At 37.4% G+C, this 22,990-nt stretch overlaps 1 protein-coding gene and 1 long non-coding RNA gene across 10 annotated transcripts in view; one reads left to right on the forward strand and one right to left on the reverse strand.

Moving 5' to 3' along the window:
- LOC111243573 (acyl-CoA:lysophosphatidylglycerol acyltransferase 1-like) overlaps positions 1-22,990 on the reverse strand; it is a 54,296-nt gene that overhangs the window by 24,762 nt on the left and 6,544 nt on the right. The window contains exons 2-3 of one of the 8 annotated variants that reach the window (XM_022789400.2): positions 16,185-16,439; positions 13,562-13,727 (exon numbers count right to left, since the gene is read on the reverse strand). The exons of 1 other annotated variant lie outside the window; for it this stretch is intronic. Coding sequence is in view for 5 of the 7 variants with exons in the window: in XM_086977840.1 (XP_086833966.1) it covers positions 4,914-4,976 (63 nt within the window). In the remaining 2 variants the exon portion in view is untranslated. Of the gene's footprint in view, positions 1-4,913; positions 6,472-13,561; positions 13,728-16,184; positions 16,440-22,990 lie in introns of those variants that run through there. 6 more of the 8 variants (XM_086977840.1, XM_022789391.2, XM_086977842.1 and 3 more) reach the window with 6 other exon arrangements.
- LOC147759111 (uncharacterized) lies at positions 6,566-14,827 on the forward strand. 2 transcript variants are annotated; one of them, XR_015319431.1, is made up of 3 exons: positions 6,566-6,796; positions 8,591-8,660; positions 14,310-14,827. It is a non-coding gene; the product is annotated as an uncharacterized LOC147759111 (long non-coding RNA). The 2 variants fall into 2 exon arrangements; XR_015319430.1 differs by lacking the exon at positions 14,310-14,827 and having other exon boundaries at positions 8,591-8,981.

Genomic DNA, 22,990 nt, shown 5'->3' on the forward strand with positions numbered 1-22,990 from the left:
CATATGAGATCCTTTTAGTGAAACAACAAATACATGCAAGTAAAGATTATTGATTAATTATATATAGCAGCCGATCTCATAACCTATCACGTCACTTCGTGACTGAGTGACATGATGCCTTTTTACTTCAACGCGCTCTGATACCTTAATTTGCCACCCAATAAAATTATACTTCGCTTTATCTGACGTTCTACATAAACGGTTTGACATCACTCTTCCTACCTTGTAACTAATATGTTATCATCATTACCACCTTAGTTATTAGCGTGTAAGTTTAGCAGAAATCTTATCCGATCTGAGTAGTTTGTTTCAGCCCTTTGTTATATAGTTTTCGCTCTCCGCTTCCGTCCGACATCTAGCAGATACTCATTACGCCCTTATTATTATTGCTAGCGTGTAGGAAAACCCCGAAACACGTTAACATTTTTATGTTAAGCCTCTTAAAAACTAAATTACTAATGCTAAATAAAATAAAATGCTAAATCAACGGTAATGTACACACTATCGCTTCAGAAGAACGCTACCTCCGTTTTGGCCTTTATGTTTGACACCATAAATATCGTGCTATATGTACTTTATAATAATTTGATGAAACTCGTCGGATCACTTGCATCCAATATGAACATGCGAAATATTCGGACTTAACTAAATCCATGCCTAGTATCGGAGCGGCTAATACCCTTAAACTCAGAATGATTTCTCGATCCCAATCGATTTGCTTTTGTAGCTGTCGTTTTTATATATCGTCGTCCGGTACTAATGATACTTGCGAGATGCATTTTCGTCTCACCTTGCAAGAATCGCATAGAATTCAGCTAAGCGAGGCATCATAAAACGATGGCTCTTTTCTTTCATTCGTTGTCCCTTGTTTATTTATGGCAATTATCAACTGCGAACTAAAGCATGAGAACGCTTCTGCTGTTAAAGGATGGCATTACTCATAGCTATCTAACAATACGTACAATTCAATCATTCGTTACCTTTCCCTAACTCGTTGTGTTGCGGTCCTATTTACTATACTAATGCAACTTGGTAAACTAAATAATACTTAAATCAGTGTTTTTACAAAAAATACTTTTACGTCAGAAACAGCCTAGATTTGTGATCCTTCAACGAGTCGATAAACTTAGTTTTTAGTACCCATGCATTATACGGAATCAGGGTCGTAAACCGAAGATACCCCGTAACTTACGTTTTACGTATCTAAAATATTCAATCCAATGCAAATGCCAGTAGTATTCGTTGCACGGGAATCACCTCAAATGGAATGTTGAAATCTAACGAGATTTGTATTATTTTAAAAATGCTGTTTATATAAGCTTTATTTGGTAAAAATAATCCTTCTAAAACCTATGTTTGTTTAAATACCGGTTAAATCATCCAAGTATTTGATTCAGTGCTTTAGATTGGCGTACCTGCCTTGAACATGGTACTCTTTTCGAGATCTTTTCTAGATAATTTTTTCTAGATCGTGGAAAAGTCTTAATACAAAACCTAAATATTTTTTTTGAATATGTATTCATATTACAAAGTCCATATTAGTCAGAAAAATTATTGAGTAAAGATCGAAGTACATAGCTACCTAGAAAAAACCTTCTTGAATTATCCTATACTCAGACTACCTGAAAGACTGCGCTTTTGAATGGTGCTTCTCCAAAAACCCTTTATTTTTGTCTATTCAAAAGATAATGCATTCGATCTTAATAATTTAGGAATAAGTAACGCGGTGAAATGAATACATAATCGAATGGAATGTCGCAAATGGTAAGTGTTCCCAGCGTTGTAGCAGCTATATTGCTCCTAGTATATCCAAAATGTGTTTTTCAAAGGAATCACATTTTGTTCGAGCTACTTTGTTTCATATTTTTCATTTTTAAATTTTTCATATTTGTTTGTGTCGTTCCACAATATTTGCAAGGTTAACGGAACGTCCAATTTTAAATCTTGTTGGTCCTTTCAATGCAAATCCAGAATGCAAACGAAACGTTACTTTTAACTTATTGCCTGTAACTACTTTTCATGATCATTATTATTGTTGTAATTATAATTTAAGAAAAACGTACTGTCTAAGTTCTTTTGCTCCTTCATGGTATTTCCTTGACAAAACAAGCTAATGGCCAAATGTTGCACATTTACTCAGGAAGTATTTTCTACTGCAGATCTGCAGTGATTGTTTTCAAGCGTCAAAGACGTTTCAGGTGCTACATGTCTGACATCGCTTGATTCATCTCTTCTCGAAGTCGAAAAACCCTTAAAGCAGTCGAGAACATCTGTGCCGTGTACAAAGAAGACAATGACTAAAGAGACTATTCTAAAGAACTTCCCTTCAGGTAATGTCTACCATTCGTAAAATTCGTTTTCCAGGTCGAAGATGCCATTATTTAATGGAACAAACCACTTTTGAACCTATTTTCAGCTGTAGAATCCTCGTCATACACGTTACATATAGCTCGAGCGTATATTAGCAGCTCTTTAACTTCAAAAGTGTCAACTATTTATTTCCAAATGAATAAAAATGTATTTTTTAAAATCTAAAACACACGCAAACCGCAGCCGAAATTGTCAGAAAAATTCCATCTGACAAAGCATAATCACAAAAGATTATAACAATGAAAGCCCAAAGTAGCTTTTGCTCAGCCGTCAGATGGACCCAGCAAAAGTGAATCACCGAATCACAGGAGTGGTAAAAGAAAAAAACGGGTTTGCATTTAGGCAAACATAGGCTTACGCTTAATGCAAATGTGTTTCAACTATGCTGTTTTATTTCCTGCTAGTTTTTCAATATGGGGCCGCCCAGTATCAAACGTAAATATTTTCGGAGTTTTTTTTACGGGCTTAGATCTTTCATTATTCCACCACTGTTATTTATTACTTTCCATCATCCAGATAACAATTCATTTGTTCAACTACTATAGAGGTCTCGAGTATCACAGTGTCTTACTTTTAAAAAAAGCAACTTCGACATCACAGTCAAATAATCTTTTCTATTAAAAACGACATGTTAACAAGAGTAATATAAAATTTCGAGGTAACAAGCAGTTAGTAAAAGCAGTATTTAGTGAATGCTTTATGTAATAGAAAATGTCCAACTTCCAACTTCTCCATTGTTACCACCATCATTTTTACGGTGTAAGCGCTGCCGTGCAATATGAAAAGTTCACTTATGTTCAATAATATTAGCACTTTATGCGGAGTTTTTTTTATCATCTCCTCTAATTGTTGGCAGTACACTTTAGCCGCCATCAACAAACCAGTACTCATTAAAGCTGCAGTGGCTAATACTGGTATTAGATTATCAAACAGGCACCTAGGCTTTCGCAGCTATGCGTTTACTTTATGGTGATATTCAGCGTATCCACTCATCGACTATAGAGTCTATCATTATTTTAGAGAATCAATTTTCCATCAAATGTCACAGTTTGGTGTAAGAATGGATCACTGCTTAAATGTAAATGAACAAAAAAAGTTTGTTTTCGATCGGCATCAATTTGTCCAACTTTTTGGCTTAACACTTCGACCGAGGTGGACAAGCAGTATTTTCGCCAAGCATTTCAAATTTACCAAGTACCAGGACCCGCGCACATTATTTCAATGGTGTTGTGCTTTTAATGGAGCATAAATACTAAAGCTCCCAACTCCCCGTTATTTACCTTAGCAGGGGGTCCTTCACGACCGAGTTCTAAATTTCCTTCCTGGAATTTTTTGAACTACCGACTTCTTTGAACTATCGAGTGTTTCTGGGAGCAGGACCTTTACCGAACACAAAAATCATACGGCGAGCTATCTCCCAGATAAGTGATGGGTTGTGTTTGTTTTGAACATATTTTTGTCAAATTTATTTTATCGGTTACTTAGATCAAAGTATTTACAACCTTTCTTTGTGCATAAGTACACGTCACGATAAAGAAAACACGGACATATTCTACTTTGATGCGCAACTATTTTAGCGAATTTCTAGAAGATGAATTCAAATATTATTAGCGTCGAAAGCTGAAGAAGAAATTGTCAAATGCGATGGATGGTGCCTGACCACTTGTATTAAAATCTTCAACAAGAATGGCCATGAATAGTTAAAAAAAAATAGGTAATTTTTACTTAGTTTTCACGTCACAAACAAACGTGACAATTGTATTTTATTATAATTATTACAATTAGTTATATTATATATTATTATTATAAATATATATTTAACTGATCTATGGTAGAAATGTCTCTGTACTCTCCGGATCCCATTCTGACAACCAACAAATTTTCTGGTACATTCTACATAACGAAAAAGGGTAGTTATTAAGTAGATTAGTAATGAAACATTCGTTTATAAAGTTGTACATGAAACCCAACAGAAAGAAGAACTTTCCACTAGACGTTACGTACCCAAAGATTACAAGAACGCAGCGTATGTGCCTCCTTGAGGCACAATAAAAATCATGAATTTGAATTTGACAGATATGAATAACAACGTTTTGGCATTACACACTCAATTGTGCTTGTAATGTCCTTGTTAACTGATACTCGGAAAATAACGTGATAACATTTTTCCGCAGTCACAGATGAATTGTATAGCCGACAGAACAGCAGGAAACTATCTTCCAAAGTATTTCTAGACACAGGCGTAGATCCAACTTAATAGTTTCAAGGCCTATTGAAAACAGAATACCAGCGATTCAATCAGCTGATGGTAGGTTCGTTTTCGCGTGTAAACTCAACGTAAATAAAAAAAAAATTCATTTTCCACAATAATCAAACTTTAAATCAATATGCCGAACAAAACCTTTGATCGTAATATTGCTCTTACACAGCACCATTGAACTGCGTAGCATAAATAGTTCGGAACGACAAAATTGAATACTCAAGTTCCAAGAAACGGAGATTACGAAAATAAAAAATTTTTAAAGAGACGATGGAGCACAAACCTTTTTATTTCGCCACCATCTCATGTTACTCCTGTACTGAGCAAGCTCCACTCCACGAATCATTCTTGGTGTTTTTATCGGCTTCACAGTTCTGTCCGATGAAATTTTGGCGCAGGAATTTCAATCTATCAAACAGATGGATATAGATCTGACTGCATGGATAAAAAAGGGTATGGGAGTAGGTACAAAAGTAATTAACCGCACACACTCTAGAAATAATCCAGTAACCGCTACCAAACGGTAATCACGTATCAAGCAAGTTCACGACCAATTTCGAGAGACACTAGACGCTTGACTCATCTGTAAGAGTTTGTAGAGCAACACTGATGCTACACAACAATTAGAAGAACGCTAACGGAGTATTCAAGTGGTTCCAACTTCAGTCTTACTGATACATTACAATGGCATCTAAGTTCATTGATACATATACCAGCTCCTGCTCTATTCGCATTATACAATCCAGTTATATTCATATATATACATGCTATATATAAAGAAGGGATACTCTTCGGTTGAGGGAGTCACATGTTAAGACTGCGTGTGAGGCTATCTTTTGCATCCTGAGCAACACCGACATCAGTGCTACTGACGGTCAAAACCTATGATATAATGGATAATTACAGACTCGGATATCAGAAGTAATATTACAAAAATACCGAAAATATCCATGTCAGAAAAGTGAATACCGCTCGCAAATAATGCTAATGCTGGTGATGATTGGGTTAAAGCTTCGCCATCCTTCAAGAATTGCTTTGTCCATTCCTATTTAGCACTAATTTCAAGGGCTATCGCAACAAGTGTTCTAAGCGCTGCATTAAGATTGCCGGAAGACCAGAGCCATTTTCACCAGTTATAACAGGGTTTTGTGGCAGTACCCGCGATAGCAATGTCGATAACAACGAATAGACTACTGATATCTTCTTTCATTGTTTAACGGTAAACGGGTTATATTTTCCTCTAAATCGTTTCCCGTTGCCTCTTGAATGATTTAAGATTTGTTGCCAAAGCTTGTTTCATGAGGTAAGGGCCGCCATGTAATGGTCGGTATATTTCTGTTGTTGTTTTGGCTTGGTTTTGCTTCACTTTTTGCCCTCACGTAGCAACGGAACGACGAAGACCTTAACGTGGTATCTGTTCTGCTAATGTCGTCGTGAATATCACGGTCATTCATTTACAGAGGAAAAAAAAGCTTCTTGGTACACACGGTCTGTAGAGTACAACAGCAGAAAAAAATCGGGCCCACACTTGATGAAACCAGTGCTACTTGGCAATTACAATGACAACCATCACTGCTACAAGAACCAAAACTATTACATGCATAATATATGCCATACAAATAATCGACTCTAAGAAATAAAATGTTGCTGCTACCACTTCGATTCTAGGTATCCTGTTAGCGTCGTTGTCACAGCTCAACAGAGACAAGTTCTCGAAGTTATGCTTCTGCCTGTTTGTTTAAAGTCCGGTGTGATGCTGCTGTATGAAATTCGCCTCATAGATGTCGTCTGCAACAACCGAACTAACAAGAACCACAGCACACAATCACTGCGCACTTTGCCATAGATTTGGTCCCTCGCCCTAGACGTCTTTCCCACACACTTGCAGCCGCCTTGCCGCGTTTACATATAATCGTGTGAGAGCAATAGACGGAACATGGAGAGGCGAAAGTAATTTATGTCACTAAACGAACGATTTAATTCGTTGTCGTGTAAATCGCCAATCCATATCAGATAGATGTCTGTGACTGCAATAGGTATAACCGTTGCTGCTTATTTATTGTAATCATTCATGTGGGCTGTGGCTATAAGACATAAACAATCATGCAAACTTGCGTAGAACGTCCGGAACACGACTCTCTGCCAACAAGGGCTGCTAATTTTACAGTAGGTAGTCATATCTACTACAAATATGTTTTAGAACGTATTGAAATGTGAGGAAATTATTTGTAGCGCACCTTTGGACACCCATATCCGTGGGTATATAGTTTATACTTATTATCTTTAATTATTTAATGTGTCTTTCTGTCACCTCATTTAAATGCGAGCTTTATCGAGGTTACCTACGCCAAAGCGTTTATTTTTTCAAAATTCATATGTTCACTGTAGATGACAGACAGCTAATCCTATTTACCCTGCAATCTAAGTTCAGAATTTGGAAATTCTGAAGTTGACTATACTATATATGAGTTATCAAAAGATTCAGGTCTTGATCAAAAATTGAAATGAGGTCAGGTGGATATCGGAAGTGAACCTTCTTTAGGGTAACTAAAAAGAGCCACTTCTAAAGGGAGAACTGAAGATTATTCTAATCTTCAGTTCTCCCTTTAGAATAAAATCCTGGAATAAAATCTAAAACCAAATTTAAAAAATTACGGTTGAGTATATTGCCCTAGTTACTCCATTTTGAAAAATTGACAAAAATCATATGTAGCACCTCTGTTTTCAATTTCATCATTAGGTTTTTTAGCGATGCCGCTGAGATTATATCTTAATAATTCATTTTTGGCCTCGAGGCGCGACTTTTGCTCGCGTAACGGAAACATACGAAAAAACCCGTGTTCACTTTCTGAGGCTAAGTGACGTACACTGTATACAAAAATTTACTTTTTTCGTTCATAAAACTCATTAAACACCTTTATACGACATGTTATTCGTTGTGCTAATTGTCGATAATTTCATATTAGTACTTTATTCACGTTTATTGCTCAAATCGAAAACCTACGCCAGATTTGAAAATCTGGAATCAACTTACGTCTTTGACATATCAAATCAAAATTCTCTGTAACGAATGGTATAAGGTCTGCAAAGCTCAAAATTTTTTTGGGATTCAGTATACCTATTGTTTTTAAATTACGATACATTTTGATTCGATAGTAGCGCGTATCGCATCCAGATTGTGCATCCCATTGAGTTCTGAGGGATCTGAAACCTGAGAGATGTTGGAGGGTAAAAGCAACCAATCAGCGATTAATTTATATATATGTATATAATTAAATAAAAACAAGGATTAGTTCCATGGCGAACCGTACTACGCTAGCGCAAAGGACAGAAGAAATTAGCGCAGGTGGGCTCTGTAAGAAAGTGAAGAGCGATGGACAGGAGAATTGCTTTCGCATTTTATCTCCATGCGTAAAACTGGAGTTCAATTCAAAACAGTTTGATCCCTTTTAATGTGACGAGATAGGCAATGATGGGAGTAAATTAATAACCAAACTTGTTTATTTCGTATTTGTTTATTTAATGGCTCTTTTAGGCTTGTAAATATTGATTAGCTCCAATATGTGACTCCCGTGGCAGCGGCTGTGTAAAGCATACGACTCCCCTTAAAGCATAAGTTTTGAGTTACAGTTTTCTCAGTTTGATTTTCTCACTCTTCCTAACGTTTCTCGCGTTTCTTAACGTCAAAATTCACCTTCCATTGCTATTAGATTCGTTTAGACCATGCCACTTTCAACAATGGTTACTGCAGGTGCTTTTCCAAGCTTTCTAAGACAACTTTACAGAAGACTCTGAAACTATGTAATGGTGTGATTGTAAAAAGTTGTTAATTGATCTTTCGATCGAAACATGATCATAAACGGCAACTTTTTAATTGGTTTCTTAACATAATGCACCATGTATATTTTTAGTGGCTAATTAATTAAGTTAAAACGTCTCAAAAAAAAACTCCTTTTACAGAGTTCCAGAGGTTAAACCCAGAAAATCTGAATACTGCGAGCATAAAGAAAAAACGGAAAACAAGCATAAGGTAAATTGGAGCAAGTTGATTTACAGTTACTTGCATGCAAAAATTAATATTTAAAGTTCCCCGGCCAGACAGACTACTCACCGACTGTACTGCAATGCATGACGCCGTGTGACATATTTGACCACATCTTGCACAGACGCACGAAGCTTATGCCAATGAAAATAAGTATGCGCCGGTTAATTCTGTTCGTGCCGGTTTCATTGCTCATCGCCGCTGTGTTATAAAAGTCGGAATCGATCTCCGTCATTTTCCTCTCCCAAATTCTGATTGATTCCGAATAAGAGGAAATAGTAGAAAGTTTGAACTGCGCATTGGATCCTCTGCAAATAGAGATGTGTCCCTTAGAAGGCAGACGTGTCTGGGCAACAATGAACTATGCAGTCCCACGGCGCATTTTAGGAACGCGGGTTTAGTTCTGTCTAATTTTCCAAGTTGCATCGACGAAAAATGTTCACACACTGCCTGGATTTCCTAGCAGCCTACTAAGGCCATCTTAATCGCAGATGGGGGCAGTGCCGTTTGTAAAGAATGTCTGAAAGATACCCACACCCGTCAATATCGCTCATCGTACTCTCCGTAATGTGCTTTGTAAAGGCTCGGGCGTTCGTAGGTAAAATCAAATCCAGTTACTTCAAGCTGGTCACTATTTCCAGGCCTTTCTGTCCATATGGAACGTGTCGGTAATGGCAAGGCAACCGCCTCAGTGGATTCAGGTCTCTGTCTTATACACTTTGATTACTAGTGCCTCATTTTCGTATCACGAGAGCTTGCTGGATATAAAAGCGACTTTTCGTTAAAGCGATAAGATAACCAACAAAAGCAATGTTTTTACCTGTCCCCGATGGCCCTTTAAGATGAAGGGGCAAATCATACAGCAGTAACAAAAATAGAAGCTTAAGTACCAGCTATTATGTATGTCTAAACAGGTATCCAAAGTTGTCACGATACATAAAAACAGGCTTGTTTTGAGTTCATCGATACATCTAAATCCGGACTTTTTCTTACGAGGTGTTTGTTTCTAAGACCAGATATAGTAATGAAATTCTTTGCATGTGCTAGATGTATCGTTCCTAATTGTCGTGTTTGTTTATGATATAACCATAATTCGCCGCGATTATATTCTATTCAGGATTACAGTACTCGCAAAATAATTTTTCTTTAATCCACAAATAACTTTTTAATAGCAACCGTGCTTCAAACTATATTGGTCGGTAGAATGGTCAAAGTATTGCTCAAACACCCTATATACAGAAAATTCCAGTGGAATTATATTTTAGGCGTTGGGAGTTGATATTTTGTGGAGAAGATTAATTACTCGAGCTTATCTCAACGGCCCAGTTGGTGGTTGATGTCCTGCTCCTCAAAATGACTGTTAATTCTTAATAGAGATCAAAAATGCATTTTTGAGTCACGATATTAATTTTCGAACCTGTAAATCTAAACCCTATCATTTGGTTTGCCTCCTGAAACTCTACCTCGGGATGTGTAAAAGCCACCCGAGAATTAGTAATAGATATAGTCTCGGTTTTGGGCAAAAAAGAAGGTTATTGTTTCGGTTTGCCTTGCGTAAACACATTGAACAATAGTTGATCTTGGCTCAAGTTTCAAGAACGACGCACGATTTTTCGTCATCATGAGTCTGGTATTTTTTTCTAGAAAAAAACTGACTTTGTTCTGCGACAAGACTCCCGCTAAAGTTGGTCCGAATTTGAATATTATGCTCTGTATAAAAATGTAGACCTCTTCACTGACAAAAAGGCAGAAAGTATGGTGTTGTATGTAAACTCGCCGCTTCGACAGAGATCATCTTAAATATGCGTTGGGAGCCTCAAATGGGTAGATCGTATGCGCCGAAATTTGCGGGTACTTTACTGAAACAACATTTTACCGTTGACTGGAAAAAATGATTAGCTCTGCGCAGGTTTGCACAGCTCACTTGTGCAGGCGATCAGTTCGATTTTTACAATATGCTAAATTCTAAGCTTGTAGTGCGACTAGTTTCGTCGAATTATGAATCCGACGTATAAGCGATGCATGCTAATTGTTGAAGAGCTTTGCCGCGCAGCTTGGACACACTGTTTGTTTGTTATCGAACATTTGATGAAACATTTATATGAGCGATAGCACCACAGCCGTAAACGCAGGGTCCAAGAACACCTACACCAAATATATTACAAACCACACAACACTGAAATTTGTATGTCAGCCAAGGTTGGAGAAAGTACAGAACGCGTCTCCTCTGATAGCATTCAGAAAAAAAATGGCGGCAAAATTACATAGGTAAAGAAAAGTTTACCAGTCAAAACGCAGAAGTATGCAATATAGATTTGCGACGGAATATCGCATTATGATCTGTGGCTAATACCAGCCCAATGAGTGGGTGTGAGCATCAAGTCGTATACAACACTCCAGAACAAAGTAGATCAGAAATTACATAATAGTAAAAAAACTCGATGAGCAGTTCATTTTCCAGTCTGATTCAAATCTGGAAAGTCGCAAAACGCCGACAAACTTTTGCTTCAAAATATGCTTAGCCAACCCTGCACTAATTTGCTTGCCTACGCGAGTACCCAATTTTGCTGAAAGGCATATGCACTACAATTAAACACAGTAGACATTTACGCCTGTATCTCATTGGAAGTTATTTGATAGTAGATGCGCCTTTATAACAGATGTGTACCAAAAAGTCTTTTTCACTGGACACGAGACTCAAAGCGAAAACATGGCAGGCAGTTTGTTTTCACTTACAAGGGGGCATATAAATCCTGAACAAATCATCAGATATTTTTGAGACTGATTTCTTTTTACAGTGAATCTTTTCCCATCACTGAAGAACCGAAAATGGCCTGATGCTCCTTCGCGGAGGGTATTCAATATTCAAAAGCAAATATCCCGACAAGTACTGGAGGACTTTTGTCTTGAGAGAAGTTTTGCCTGTGTTTTATGGCATGAGACTCGTATTTGAGATTTTCATAAACAGTGCGTGCAATTGCTACGTTAAATTTAGCTGCCAAACAGCATACCGGATTATCACGATCATCAAAGGCTCTTCTGACTATGCACCTCTTCTATTGTTGTGGATTCTCCTTGTTTCCGTGTAAAAAAATTTGTTCGTATCTCTTGTTGCAATACGATAAACCGTGAATTTTAGGTAATCGTAGAAATTCATAAACTCAGTAAGGTCCAACCTTCATAGTCCAAAGAAAAGCCTTCTGGCCTTTCAGGATGATACATAATTACGTTCTGAAGAAGATTGTTTTTTTTTGTAACCCACAACAACCGACGAACACATGTCCGCGACGATCAACAACCCGCCAAAACGTTGTCTTATATGTCTATATATATATATACATTTTTTTCACCTCTAACCCAATTTACGTAAGATCTGCTTGGAAGCAACCAGATATGTTACATTTACTGAGAACTCATACTGAATAAGCGTAGCTTTTTCCAACATGTTTATATTTTTGAATAATACACAAATGGACAATGTCTTCTTGTATTTTTTTTCATAGACAAAAAAAATGCCTATTATTCAATATTTAGTTAGAACTAATTTGAGGACGCCGTGAGCGAACTTGCTTTATCATTCCAGTATATTCTTAGATAATACCTATCAACGGCTACTCTTGCGGTAGTAATCGTTTCGTTGACTATGCTTTATCTGCGCTCAGTTTTTTTTTCGTTCAAGTTGAGCTAATACGAGTCGGCGACATGCCATACCCGATAACTTGTGAAAACGTATAATGTGCCAAATTTTCATCACACGTATTTCACCTTGCGAACCTCGACTGCTGTTCCTTTTACGGAAAGGGCAGAACAGGTGTTTCCTTTTTGGTCTTAAAATATACAAAAAAGGTTGTGTAGTGTATCCCAAAGTTTTTCATGCTGTCTCGTCCTTAAATGATATTATAGTATAACTAGTCACCCAAAAATTACCTTAAATAAGTCCTGAAATATATTGTTTTTTGAAAAATCTGTTATTTGATTTGATTTTTAATTTGAAAAAGTTCGACTTGATTTAAAACTGCCCAAATTCAAGCGAAAATTGAAATGTCAAACATTTTCGATTGTTCCAAGCTACATTCATTTATAATTCCGTCATGTACCAGATGCAAGTTCTCAACGGAGTGTCAATAGATAAGGCTACAAATCGAGTATTTTTTAGTGGTAGAACTGCTTGAAAAAGGGGCTCACCCATAGAACACCCCCATGTAAAAATACTAATACCTGGATAGGTTCAGTTTTGCAAAGTTAAACTCTTTCAAAATTGGAAAGTTAGACAAAAGTCCTAGCACGGTCAAGAACGAGCAATAATGTTAGAATTAGGTGTTGAAAGCACATTATTAAAATAAGTATGTTTCTCAGCTTACACCAAACTTTTAAACATGAATGTTCTAGATATTAGCAAACCAGCTGTTGCCTCCTAGTAACGTTAATATCAATACACTTCATACTGCAAAATTTAAAGAGATCCACAACTTCATTTTCAACAACTTCAAACAAATCCATACAGCTAAAATGTAATTTTTAGCCTTTGAGTAACTCTCGCTATTAAGTTGTGTTTCCATCAACATTTGCCTATCTTCCACTAGAATTGTCGTAACTGGTACCCCACATAAGTAAAAATCAAGGTTCCAAATCGGATAACTTTATCAATTCAAAGACATAACAGGCTTTTGTAAAATGGCTCGAATAACGGATTCTCAATCAAAAACATGTTTTTCTACACACAACTTATTTCCATACCAATTTGGCTTTTATGCTCGTCTACCGAGACAGCGTATTGGTATGAGCTGTAGCAATATCACAATTTTTAGTACTACATAGCGTATGTAAATAGATTCTGTTAACTTGCACCCTATGCAATTGTTCATACTAAATCAGTACTGGTTACATACCAATAAAAAGCGCAGGATTTGCAACTCTGGAGCAAGATAACTGCATATGTGGAACTGCAATCGATGTTTTTCTAGGATATTTGATCTGGAGAAAATCTTCTTATATTTAGTAAGTGGATATTTTGCCGACCACCTCCAGACATAGGGTCATAGGACATAAGATCTCCTGTAACGCACAATGCTTAGTTTTTTAAAATCAATATGGATGGCGTAAATTCGGTATCAGTTTAGCACCATTCAACTCATTTTCATATGCTTTTCATTAATAATGTATTTCGTTATTTATAAAAGGGTACAACTGTGCCGGATAATGAAATACTGCTAACAGAGCAAATTTATTTATATAATGAGATAGTTGCAACAACTCAGCTACAATTGGGACCCCTTACTAGCAACACTTACATTGAGTACTCCAAGCGTACAAAGCGTCAAATTTATGGGGTCTATCAAAAATTTAAGTTGTATAGGTGTAACAGCAAAGTGTGAAATTATCCAAACTACAAAGCGGTTTTACTCAGCTCTATGTTTTACAAAGCTTATATGTCACAAAAGTTATAAGCTTTATAATATTTTCGTGTGGGTAGGTGAAGTTTAAAATCAAGCGTAAACTCTTTAGAAAACTTCATGAACTAGAAGTCTGCGCACAGCAACAAGGCTTACCAAGGTCATAATTATGTTATACTAAATACGTCGCGATGGCTAATCTACTCATTCCAAAGCTAATTCTCAGTTGTTTCTTTTACAACAGGCCTCGACACCGTTGTTCTGCATTGCTTCAAGTATCTTCCCGGGTAGCGGGTTTATAAGAGCTATGTAGAAGGATCGAGCAAAATAAGAGATGCTGACGGTATTTATCGCCTTTCCTATTGCTCGAATCCTTCCTAGAAGGTCAAAGTATCCCTATGCGCAGATTCGTACTTATACCAGGTTTGCCTATTTCGTTATGGTATGCAAGCACGTTACCACGGCATTGTAATGGGCATAGCTCACATAATTAATGTACTCCGAGTTCACTGAAGTAAATGGAATTGAATTTGTTTTTTTTTTTTTATCTATAGACAAAAACTCAAGCCGCATCTACCTACACTATTTTTGCCAAATTCGTTGAAAAAAAGTGAAGGCACCAATCGCCGTACCAAACTTACTTTCTACTTGAACAGTTTCAAACAGAACAAACACGTGGTTTGGTTGAGTTGAAACTTAGCAAATACGGCTTTAGGGATGGCGCGTTCCATTAAAAAACAGATAGATGCAGCTCATCTACATGGAAACGAGGTTATTCACTAATTAGTTTCTATTCTTACTGCTAAATAAATCTTAATAACAAACATAATAAACATTAAGCACAATAAACAGTAATCACTTAAGGGCCGTAATCCACAAAAAAGACGCTCTGAGGGCAGCGTTCGTCGGCTAGCTTCCTGGGTCAGGCTCTTCTGTCGTGGTATCGTATTGTGGTTAAACGAACAAAAAAAATACCTTAATTGACAGTTTGTTCGAAAAATAATACTTACATAAAAAACGATAAGAACCATGGTGGGCAACTTATGCAATAGTAACTATATGCTGCCGCAGGTAACATAACGCTTTATGATGTTAACATCTTAAAGGAACGCCTTAAAAAGCCATTTTGTCGACACCTATGATTACAACATAATATTATTAATAAAACAATGTTGAGGCTGTACATCTAAACAAACGCTAAGATGCTGGGAGGCGACAGGTTAGCGGTTAGAGTTATATCGATTTTAGGATCATTAGCATTGCAGGCAACGGTAATTTCGCCTTAAATCGTGTTTAACCGGAATTCTAACATAGTAAGCTTCGTAAAAATCACGACGTGTGTATTGATTTTATTCTTTCCCCAAATAAGGCTGGTCATAACGCCAGCTTTCTGGAAACCTACGTACGTTCCAGTTCATATATGCTGCTAAGCTACGGAAACTGTTCGAACAACTGAGACATCTCTATGGTGGACTTAGAACCCCCGTATCCCCAAGATAATATGATCAGGAAATAATCTTCTAATTCATCGCAGCGTTGTCCCCAGATAAAAGATTGATGCCTTGAATTGCCATGTCTCTAAGGTTAAGGGAGTCTGTTGCACCTAGCGGACCTTTAATTTCATTGATTTCGGCCTTTTGCATGTTCACTTCAAATCTGCACTCGCCTATACAATACAGTTCCGAACATGCCATAATAGCAACAAGTTTCAGTTTTGCTGATAAATAGACTGATGAGAAACTGTGTGCTTCTCTGAAAAAAAATCAGAAGCCCTGCTTTGCTGCTTGACGCCTTCCAGAGATTTTGTTGCCAGTGGCTACTTGGGTACTCTTTATGCCGTAAGGTAATCCCTTATGTCACCGATCACCGGAATCATAGTGTGAAATAGTATCTTTATATAAATTAAGTTGCTTCTTTTCTATAGGTAATGAATTCTCTATTTTTGGTACTATCCACACACAAGGTGAAGTTAGCGTTCGGCTACAACTTCGTCACTCGTTCCCTAAATACCGTATGGATAATAACCTCGAAGAGGTAAGCTCACAGCAACAGGCGGTTGGCAAAAGCAACAGAGAGAAGTGGCACTAGGGTCGGTAAATGTGTGTCACTGTGCACTCACCTAGTCAAACTGTAGAAGTAAAAATCGTGAGTCGTTCTCGTAGTCACGGTGGAAGTGCGCCAGCGATTCTTGTGTTTCAATTAGCAGGTCGTAACGTCGGATCTTTGCGTACACTTTCCGCGTTTGTTTGAGGAAGCCTTCTGCAGACAAAGCGTTTGTACTGAATGTAGACATGCATTTCGATGGACGTAAGTCTGTAACATTCTGTTACATTGTTAAGAGCCACCTAATATGGTTTGAGCTCTCGTGTCTCGCCTGTGGAATGATATATGGACAAATGATAACAAAAATCGTCAACAATAACTTTCTCATAATGAAAACCTATACATCAGACATTAGGACGCCTTAAAAAAGTTATCTTTTTAATAACTTGCTTATTCTAGTCATCAAAAATGAGCTTTTAGTTAAAATGATGAAAATATGTGGTGATGCATCTGGGGCACACGAAGTTATGAATAACTTCTTAGAAATTATTGATAAATTCCTAGGCAGTTAGACACTAAACAGACTGAATACGGTAAAAGCATAGGCATACGTTTCTCATCACAGCTTCGCATAAACTAGTGACGTGATCAACGTTTTTGCTATTTATATCTGTGTTTTTTTTATCTCTCTATAATGTAGAGCAAAATAGCAATGATTGAAATACAGTTTTCTGTTAGATTAGATTAATACATAAGGAATGATTTCTTTTTACTGTTTCCTTCATCCATGCACTGCCTATTTCTTTTATATACCACTCGAAAGTGCCACTCTCTTACATAAGAACAGTAATTTCATTATAAGGTGAACGGCATTTTCTTTTTAGAGAATATTTATTAATGATTTTTTTCAAATCTTACTCTATTGCGCCTTTTGCTGAACTAAAATATTCTATTAAAGCAAACACATGTTCTAAACTGTTTTGATAGCCCTTTAAGTATCGTCTGTCAGCGTTGTGAGAAATGTTAAAAAAAAATTGCAACGTTCCGGGGTAAGGTTTTGGAGGAAATGTTCTTTGGTTAGTTAATTTAGGTCAGTAACGACTTTAGATAGTAAAAAAACTACTAAGCTAGTCGGGAAGATAAGCTGCTAACCTAACACTATCGTCGCACAGTTTTAGTTTATAGAATCTATTAAGAACTAGAAATCTGCGTGTGCCATAGAGCAGATGAACCCCACAAGGATACACGGCTTCTTACTGAACCTGTTGTTAGAGGTAACGAAAAATTATATTTCCACGTCGACATAGAGCATTGAAGGAAATGGGTAACTCCAGAAGATACATCAACTAAGCTAGACTTCCATTTTACAAGAAAGCCATAGTTCGTTGATTGTAGGACCGAAGGAATCATATATATACACTGAGAAATGCTTCGAAAAAGCAAGCGGGTTAACACAGGTCTGTATATGCTTTAGTTGCATCAAATAAACAAGGATACTTAACAGAAGATATCCGATAAACAAAGCAAAGTCATCCAAAGTTATTTATGGCAACGCCAAGCACCACAGAGTCAGCATGGAAGAGCTTCCTTTGCGCCTATTGTATTTTTCAGACTCGCGCCGACAAATCGTTGAAACCGCAAGTGAAACGAAAAACACATTTATTAGTAAAAAGGGCCTTAAGGATCGGCTAGACGAATTCTTGACGAAAAAAGAGGATGAACTGGTTGAGGGAGTGCAGCAGGTTGTAGAGAGTAATAAATTCATTTGTTACTCGAATTTGAGCGAAACATTAGTTTCACTAGATGAAAAACCGACCTAGTTGATTACGACATTGCTATTGGAAACAATTTTTAGGAACATTATAATGCTATCTAGCATAAATGAAAGGTAAAAAGCCGTAATTGGCAACATCATTACATTGACCTGATGTTGTATTTTCTCACTTAGAAAAGAAAATGTTTCCGCAACAATCCTATAATCGGCTTCTTTTTAGAAATATGTTATAACATCTTTAGCTTCTCTAGATCACACACTGAATATTGCACCTCACATGAAATGCTACTTGAACAGCTCACACCTATAACGTACGTTTTTCGGAAACTGAATATATTCCATATTACCGTACTAAATATATTACATAGAACCGTTATGTCTTAGAAAATGGACACCGTATCGCAGCATCATGAGGACTCGTTGAGGTTTCTGTCACACGTGCTTTATGCTATATAACATGTGCCATGGAAATGAGCTCCGCATCAAGGTAGGTTTAATAGACCTCATGCTGCATAGAGAAGTATGTATATAGGTTCGACAAGTTTAGTTGATCTATAGCATCCACGATATATAACTATGTCAGCGTACAAATGCATATTTAAATACAATCTGACGAATACAAAACAAGGAGTGCGAGAACCCGTAACGCAGTTTTGACAGTATGTTAATATCTGAGCAATTTTCAAATTAAAAGATATATTTCAAATAAAAAGCTATGGGAGAAGGCATCTATAATAGCAATATCTTAAATATATATGGTGAATGACCAAAAGCCTCGAACTGTAGTTCCTGCATTTTTTCTAGCGAGACTATTGCGGTGTGAAATTGAGCGTTTTCATGGAATGGGGATGGTTTATCTCTGATCACCTATCTTGGTTGCTTAATGAGGAGCTTATTCATACCTTTTCCAGTCGTTGCCTGCACACTTTAACCGTAATCCACAAACTACGACTATTGAGACACACGCACTAGATTATCGAACAGATACCATCGATTACTGCAGTTGTACATTTGCTTTATACTGATACCCCGCTAGTTCAGTCGCAACCTCCCACTGATGTGATTAGCTGCGATTATAGAAGATTTTACACAGTTATGATGTTCATAAATAGGTCCCGGTTGTAAAAAACACTAAACGTCTTTACGGCTCCACTTGTTTTCTTCGCCCAAACCATACAACAGCACATTTTTTACTTTTTTACTTTATTTGATTGTAATAAACTATTATAGTATTTTTATATGCACCTCATCCACAACTTAGTACTTCATTATTCACCCTTACAGGAAATCCGTCACGTGGCTCACCTTTAGGTTCAATATTTCCGCCCCAGGATTTCATATATCTTAGACATACAGAAACAGAGACAGCTTATCGTATAAATTTAAAATTCGGTAGAGGCTTTACAACTAAAAGCAAAGTGAGCCTTCGGTTAGGTCGGTTTCGTAGAAGACCCCTGCAAAGGTAAGTAAGAGTAATCAATTAAAATTATTCTATGGGAAAGCGCACATGTATTACGACTCAGACTTGGTCTATATAAAAATACCATATTTATTGACCTCGGTCAAATAAGAAAAATTGGGAGCATGAGACAATTTGAGAAAAAATCAAAACGGAAAATGTTGAACCGACGGATCATAATTTTGAAGCAAATGTCTAACTGCAAGAGTAAGAAAAAAGTATCCGGTCGCTTATTTAATAGAGGTGTTATCCACTACAACTTTGTGAATTATGGCTGGAGTGTATTGTAGTTGAGCGATATGATGAATCATATCTTAAATTAATGAATAAGCGTGAACTGTTACACCACAATGCTAGACATCATACTGTAGGAATAATTGTGACAAAAATAGAGGATTTAAAGTTAGACGCTCCTTGCCATTTATTACACCCGCTAGGCACTGTTTGCACAGCTCATCATTTGCTTCTACATAAAATCTCGAGGAATTTTTAATTAAGTTTATTCTATTATTCTATTACTATAAGCTAAAAAATAGTCTGTGAATGAAAAAAGACTGCTGAATCTTGTGGCCTTATATGGAGAACCAATAAACAAGATATCAAATAGAGACACCCACAAAGAAACGTCATATCTATTTGAAAAGAATAGTTAAACTAGCCGTAACTGTAACTGTGTAACTGACCCTATCGGAATGTCACTCCATGATAGCACGACTGCCTTGACTGATTGTCAGCCTGGGCGATTCAGCGAAAGTTCATAAAATCGGAATAATTATCTGTTTTCTGAAATCCTCAACGATACTCGCTATCGTAAATAATCCCTTGTACGCCGGCCACTCAATCCAGCAAAACAAGACAAACTATACGAAATCACGACAACCCAAAGACTGTCACGATTAGGGTTTGTACCTTGTCCGGGTAGTGTAGATAAGGCTGCCGATATGGACCCAATACTCCAAAGCCAATTCAAGAAACCATGCCTGCTAATCGTGTATTCACACGATTAGCAGGCATGGTTTCTTTAAGCAGCAGCGAATGCATGCGGTGAACTATCCAAGACAGTCTTCACATACTTCCTTTTTTGTTAGCGAAACCTTCCAACCGGTGAAGCATATGTTCCGTGAAACGCACCCTAGAAGACGCAAAACACGGCGGAGCTGTTTCCACTTGTACACACAAGGACGAGCATTGCACGTTTATTACATTCTTGTGCGTCCCTGTGATGTCCATTGAACGATTAATTTCATTTTCTTTAGCAGTCATTTTTGCAGGGTCCATTTCCGTTAAAGAGAATATCTTGTCTGACTTGAAATGACTTTGAAGGAGCCAAATCGTTTGACTTCATCAAGGCGTTCGATCGAAAACTGTCGCTTCCCTATTAAGGCCCATTGTGCATGAAATAGACTCCTTTTCGGTTTACCGCAAATAAAATCGATGCTAACTGTCCGATACGCTTAAGTTCAGTTGCTTAGCAATCTAGAACGCAACTAAACTCGCCTTTGGCATGGACAACCTTACATGACCCTTGCGCGTTGAACAAGGGAAGTTGCTGATGTAGCCTCTTGAAATGCATTAAACAGACGACATGGTTGTATTGCGAATGAATCTCGTTTGGGATATCAGCAGCTGCAGTTTCCTCTATAATCTTAAGCTGTCGTTGGAAGGTGCTCTTCACTAGTTGGCTCCCTAACGGAGAGGCCTTTATCTGCAGTAGCGACACTGCACAGTTTCGTCCTGCACTGTATCTCTATACATTTTTTTGTGTCCGCACCACCGAGATTTCGAATTTACTAATAGCTAACCACTATAGCTCTTCCACAAGACAAAGCAAGAGGTATAATTCTTGTCTCTTATGTACAAGCAATGACGGTTAGGACTATCAAAACATGCTGTTTTAAATGATCGTCTGATGCATATGCTGGTCAATAGGACACAGCTTTCAAGTCATTTAGGAACATATGTTTTATTACATTTAGAAATGTCGCATATTTATCGGCAACGATATGTAACCTTGATGAAAACAGTGTGCTGAATTCAGCGACTGTGGTTAGTACTTTCTTCTTCTTCAGTAATCACCCTTTCTGCTGATCAATAGGATAAGTCATAGCCTAATGTTTTTTTTTTTTTATATAGAAGTGTAGGTTTTAAATACGAACCTTTTTTTATATGATAAGTACAAATGCAATGAATTGTACCCAGAAACAGGTTAGTTCGTTCAACTTTTCTTAACCACGTCTTGCTTCATAGGGATTTGAAATAGTACTGCCCCATACAGCGTTTAGGGTATTCATGTAATTTAACTCATTACGTATTGCTGCGTCAACTTTGTTTACCTAATGACCTTTAGAAAATTTTATTTGTTTCTCGTTTGGCATTTAAAGTATCTTTGGTGAGGCAGTAGTAGAAAAACGATGTGGTTATTTTGTTTCTTTATTTTTCGGCAAAAGTTCGAAGAAATGTGAAAGAATGACTTATCCCATATACGTGGTAGAGATGTATGAACTTCTGTACAAAAAAAGCTGGACCTGAGATATTAGATCTTTAGAAGGGTAGGAAAGTAAGGAATGCTGTTTTTCAAGGAAAATATGCTACCAGTATGCCAACAATACCAGAGGGACGCATATAGAGGAAGTATGGTCACGCGGTTGATCAGGTGCACCTTACGGCTTCACCAGCAGTGCTCTAAAAATCGAAAGCCGGTAATTTAAGCGTTCCTGGCTGAGAACCGCGAAAATCTGCATGTTCTTCGCAGTTTAATGTAGTAACAGTCTTACGTCCTCGTGACGATGCCTTCTAACCGGCTATCTCCCTAACAGCTGTGCATCGTTTCTACTCCTAAATCCTAAAGGTACTGACACCCTGGTTATTCAGTCCTTCACGGTCCGCATCTAGCGACATGGTACGATATGTAGCCGGTTAGGCGGCCTAAGGCCTACGTCTAATCTATCTTGTTTATCAACTAAGTATCCGCCCAGGCAAATCCTACCTATTCCTTGCTTCAACGTTAGCGGCCATGCGGACTCCAACCTGCTACTAGTACTAAAGGTTACCCTTAAGGTGGCTTGGGTACTGCGGTTATCTAACTCCGACCTGTATGCCTTTTGCGGCTGATCAGTAGCTTGTAGATTCCCCGCCTTGTCCTCTTTCCTCGAGAATCGAGCAGGAATCAAATGAAGAGCTGGGCTGTCTTCTGGCTTCGTGATTCGGTCCTTTCCACACAGTCCACTAGCTTTGTCGATGCCAGTAAGCTGTAAAGGACTAAGCCGTCGGTATAGTTTTGCTAAAATGATGTTCAAAAAAGTATTTCCAGTTTTTATTTGAAAAAGTTGGTCAACTTAGGGTCAATCCATACAACAGAATTGTAGAAAATAGTAAATCTTTATCCATTCTATTGAAACATGTAAAAACACGCACCTCAAAAAGCATTCCACTTCTTGCTAATAAAATACTCGAATTTCTATTGCACCACGAATAGCCGGCCTCTGCTTTCGATAAGATGGTCTCCAACATGTACCAACAACTATCTAAATAATTACTTGCTATTTCCGGGTCATTTCCATTATTCTGTTCTAGTGCATAATAAATTATAGTAAATTCATAATAATAAATCTATCTTAGTCTGGTAATGATAAACAATTCACAAAAGAAT

The sequence above is a fragment of the Varroa destructor genome, unplaced genomic scaffold, assembly GCF_002443255.2.
Source record: "Varroa destructor unplaced genomic scaffold, Vdes_3.0 BEIS01000001.1, whole genome shotgun sequence".
Taxonomy (NCBI): Eukaryota; Metazoa; Arthropoda; class Arachnida; order Mesostigmata; family Varroidae; genus Varroa; species Varroa destructor.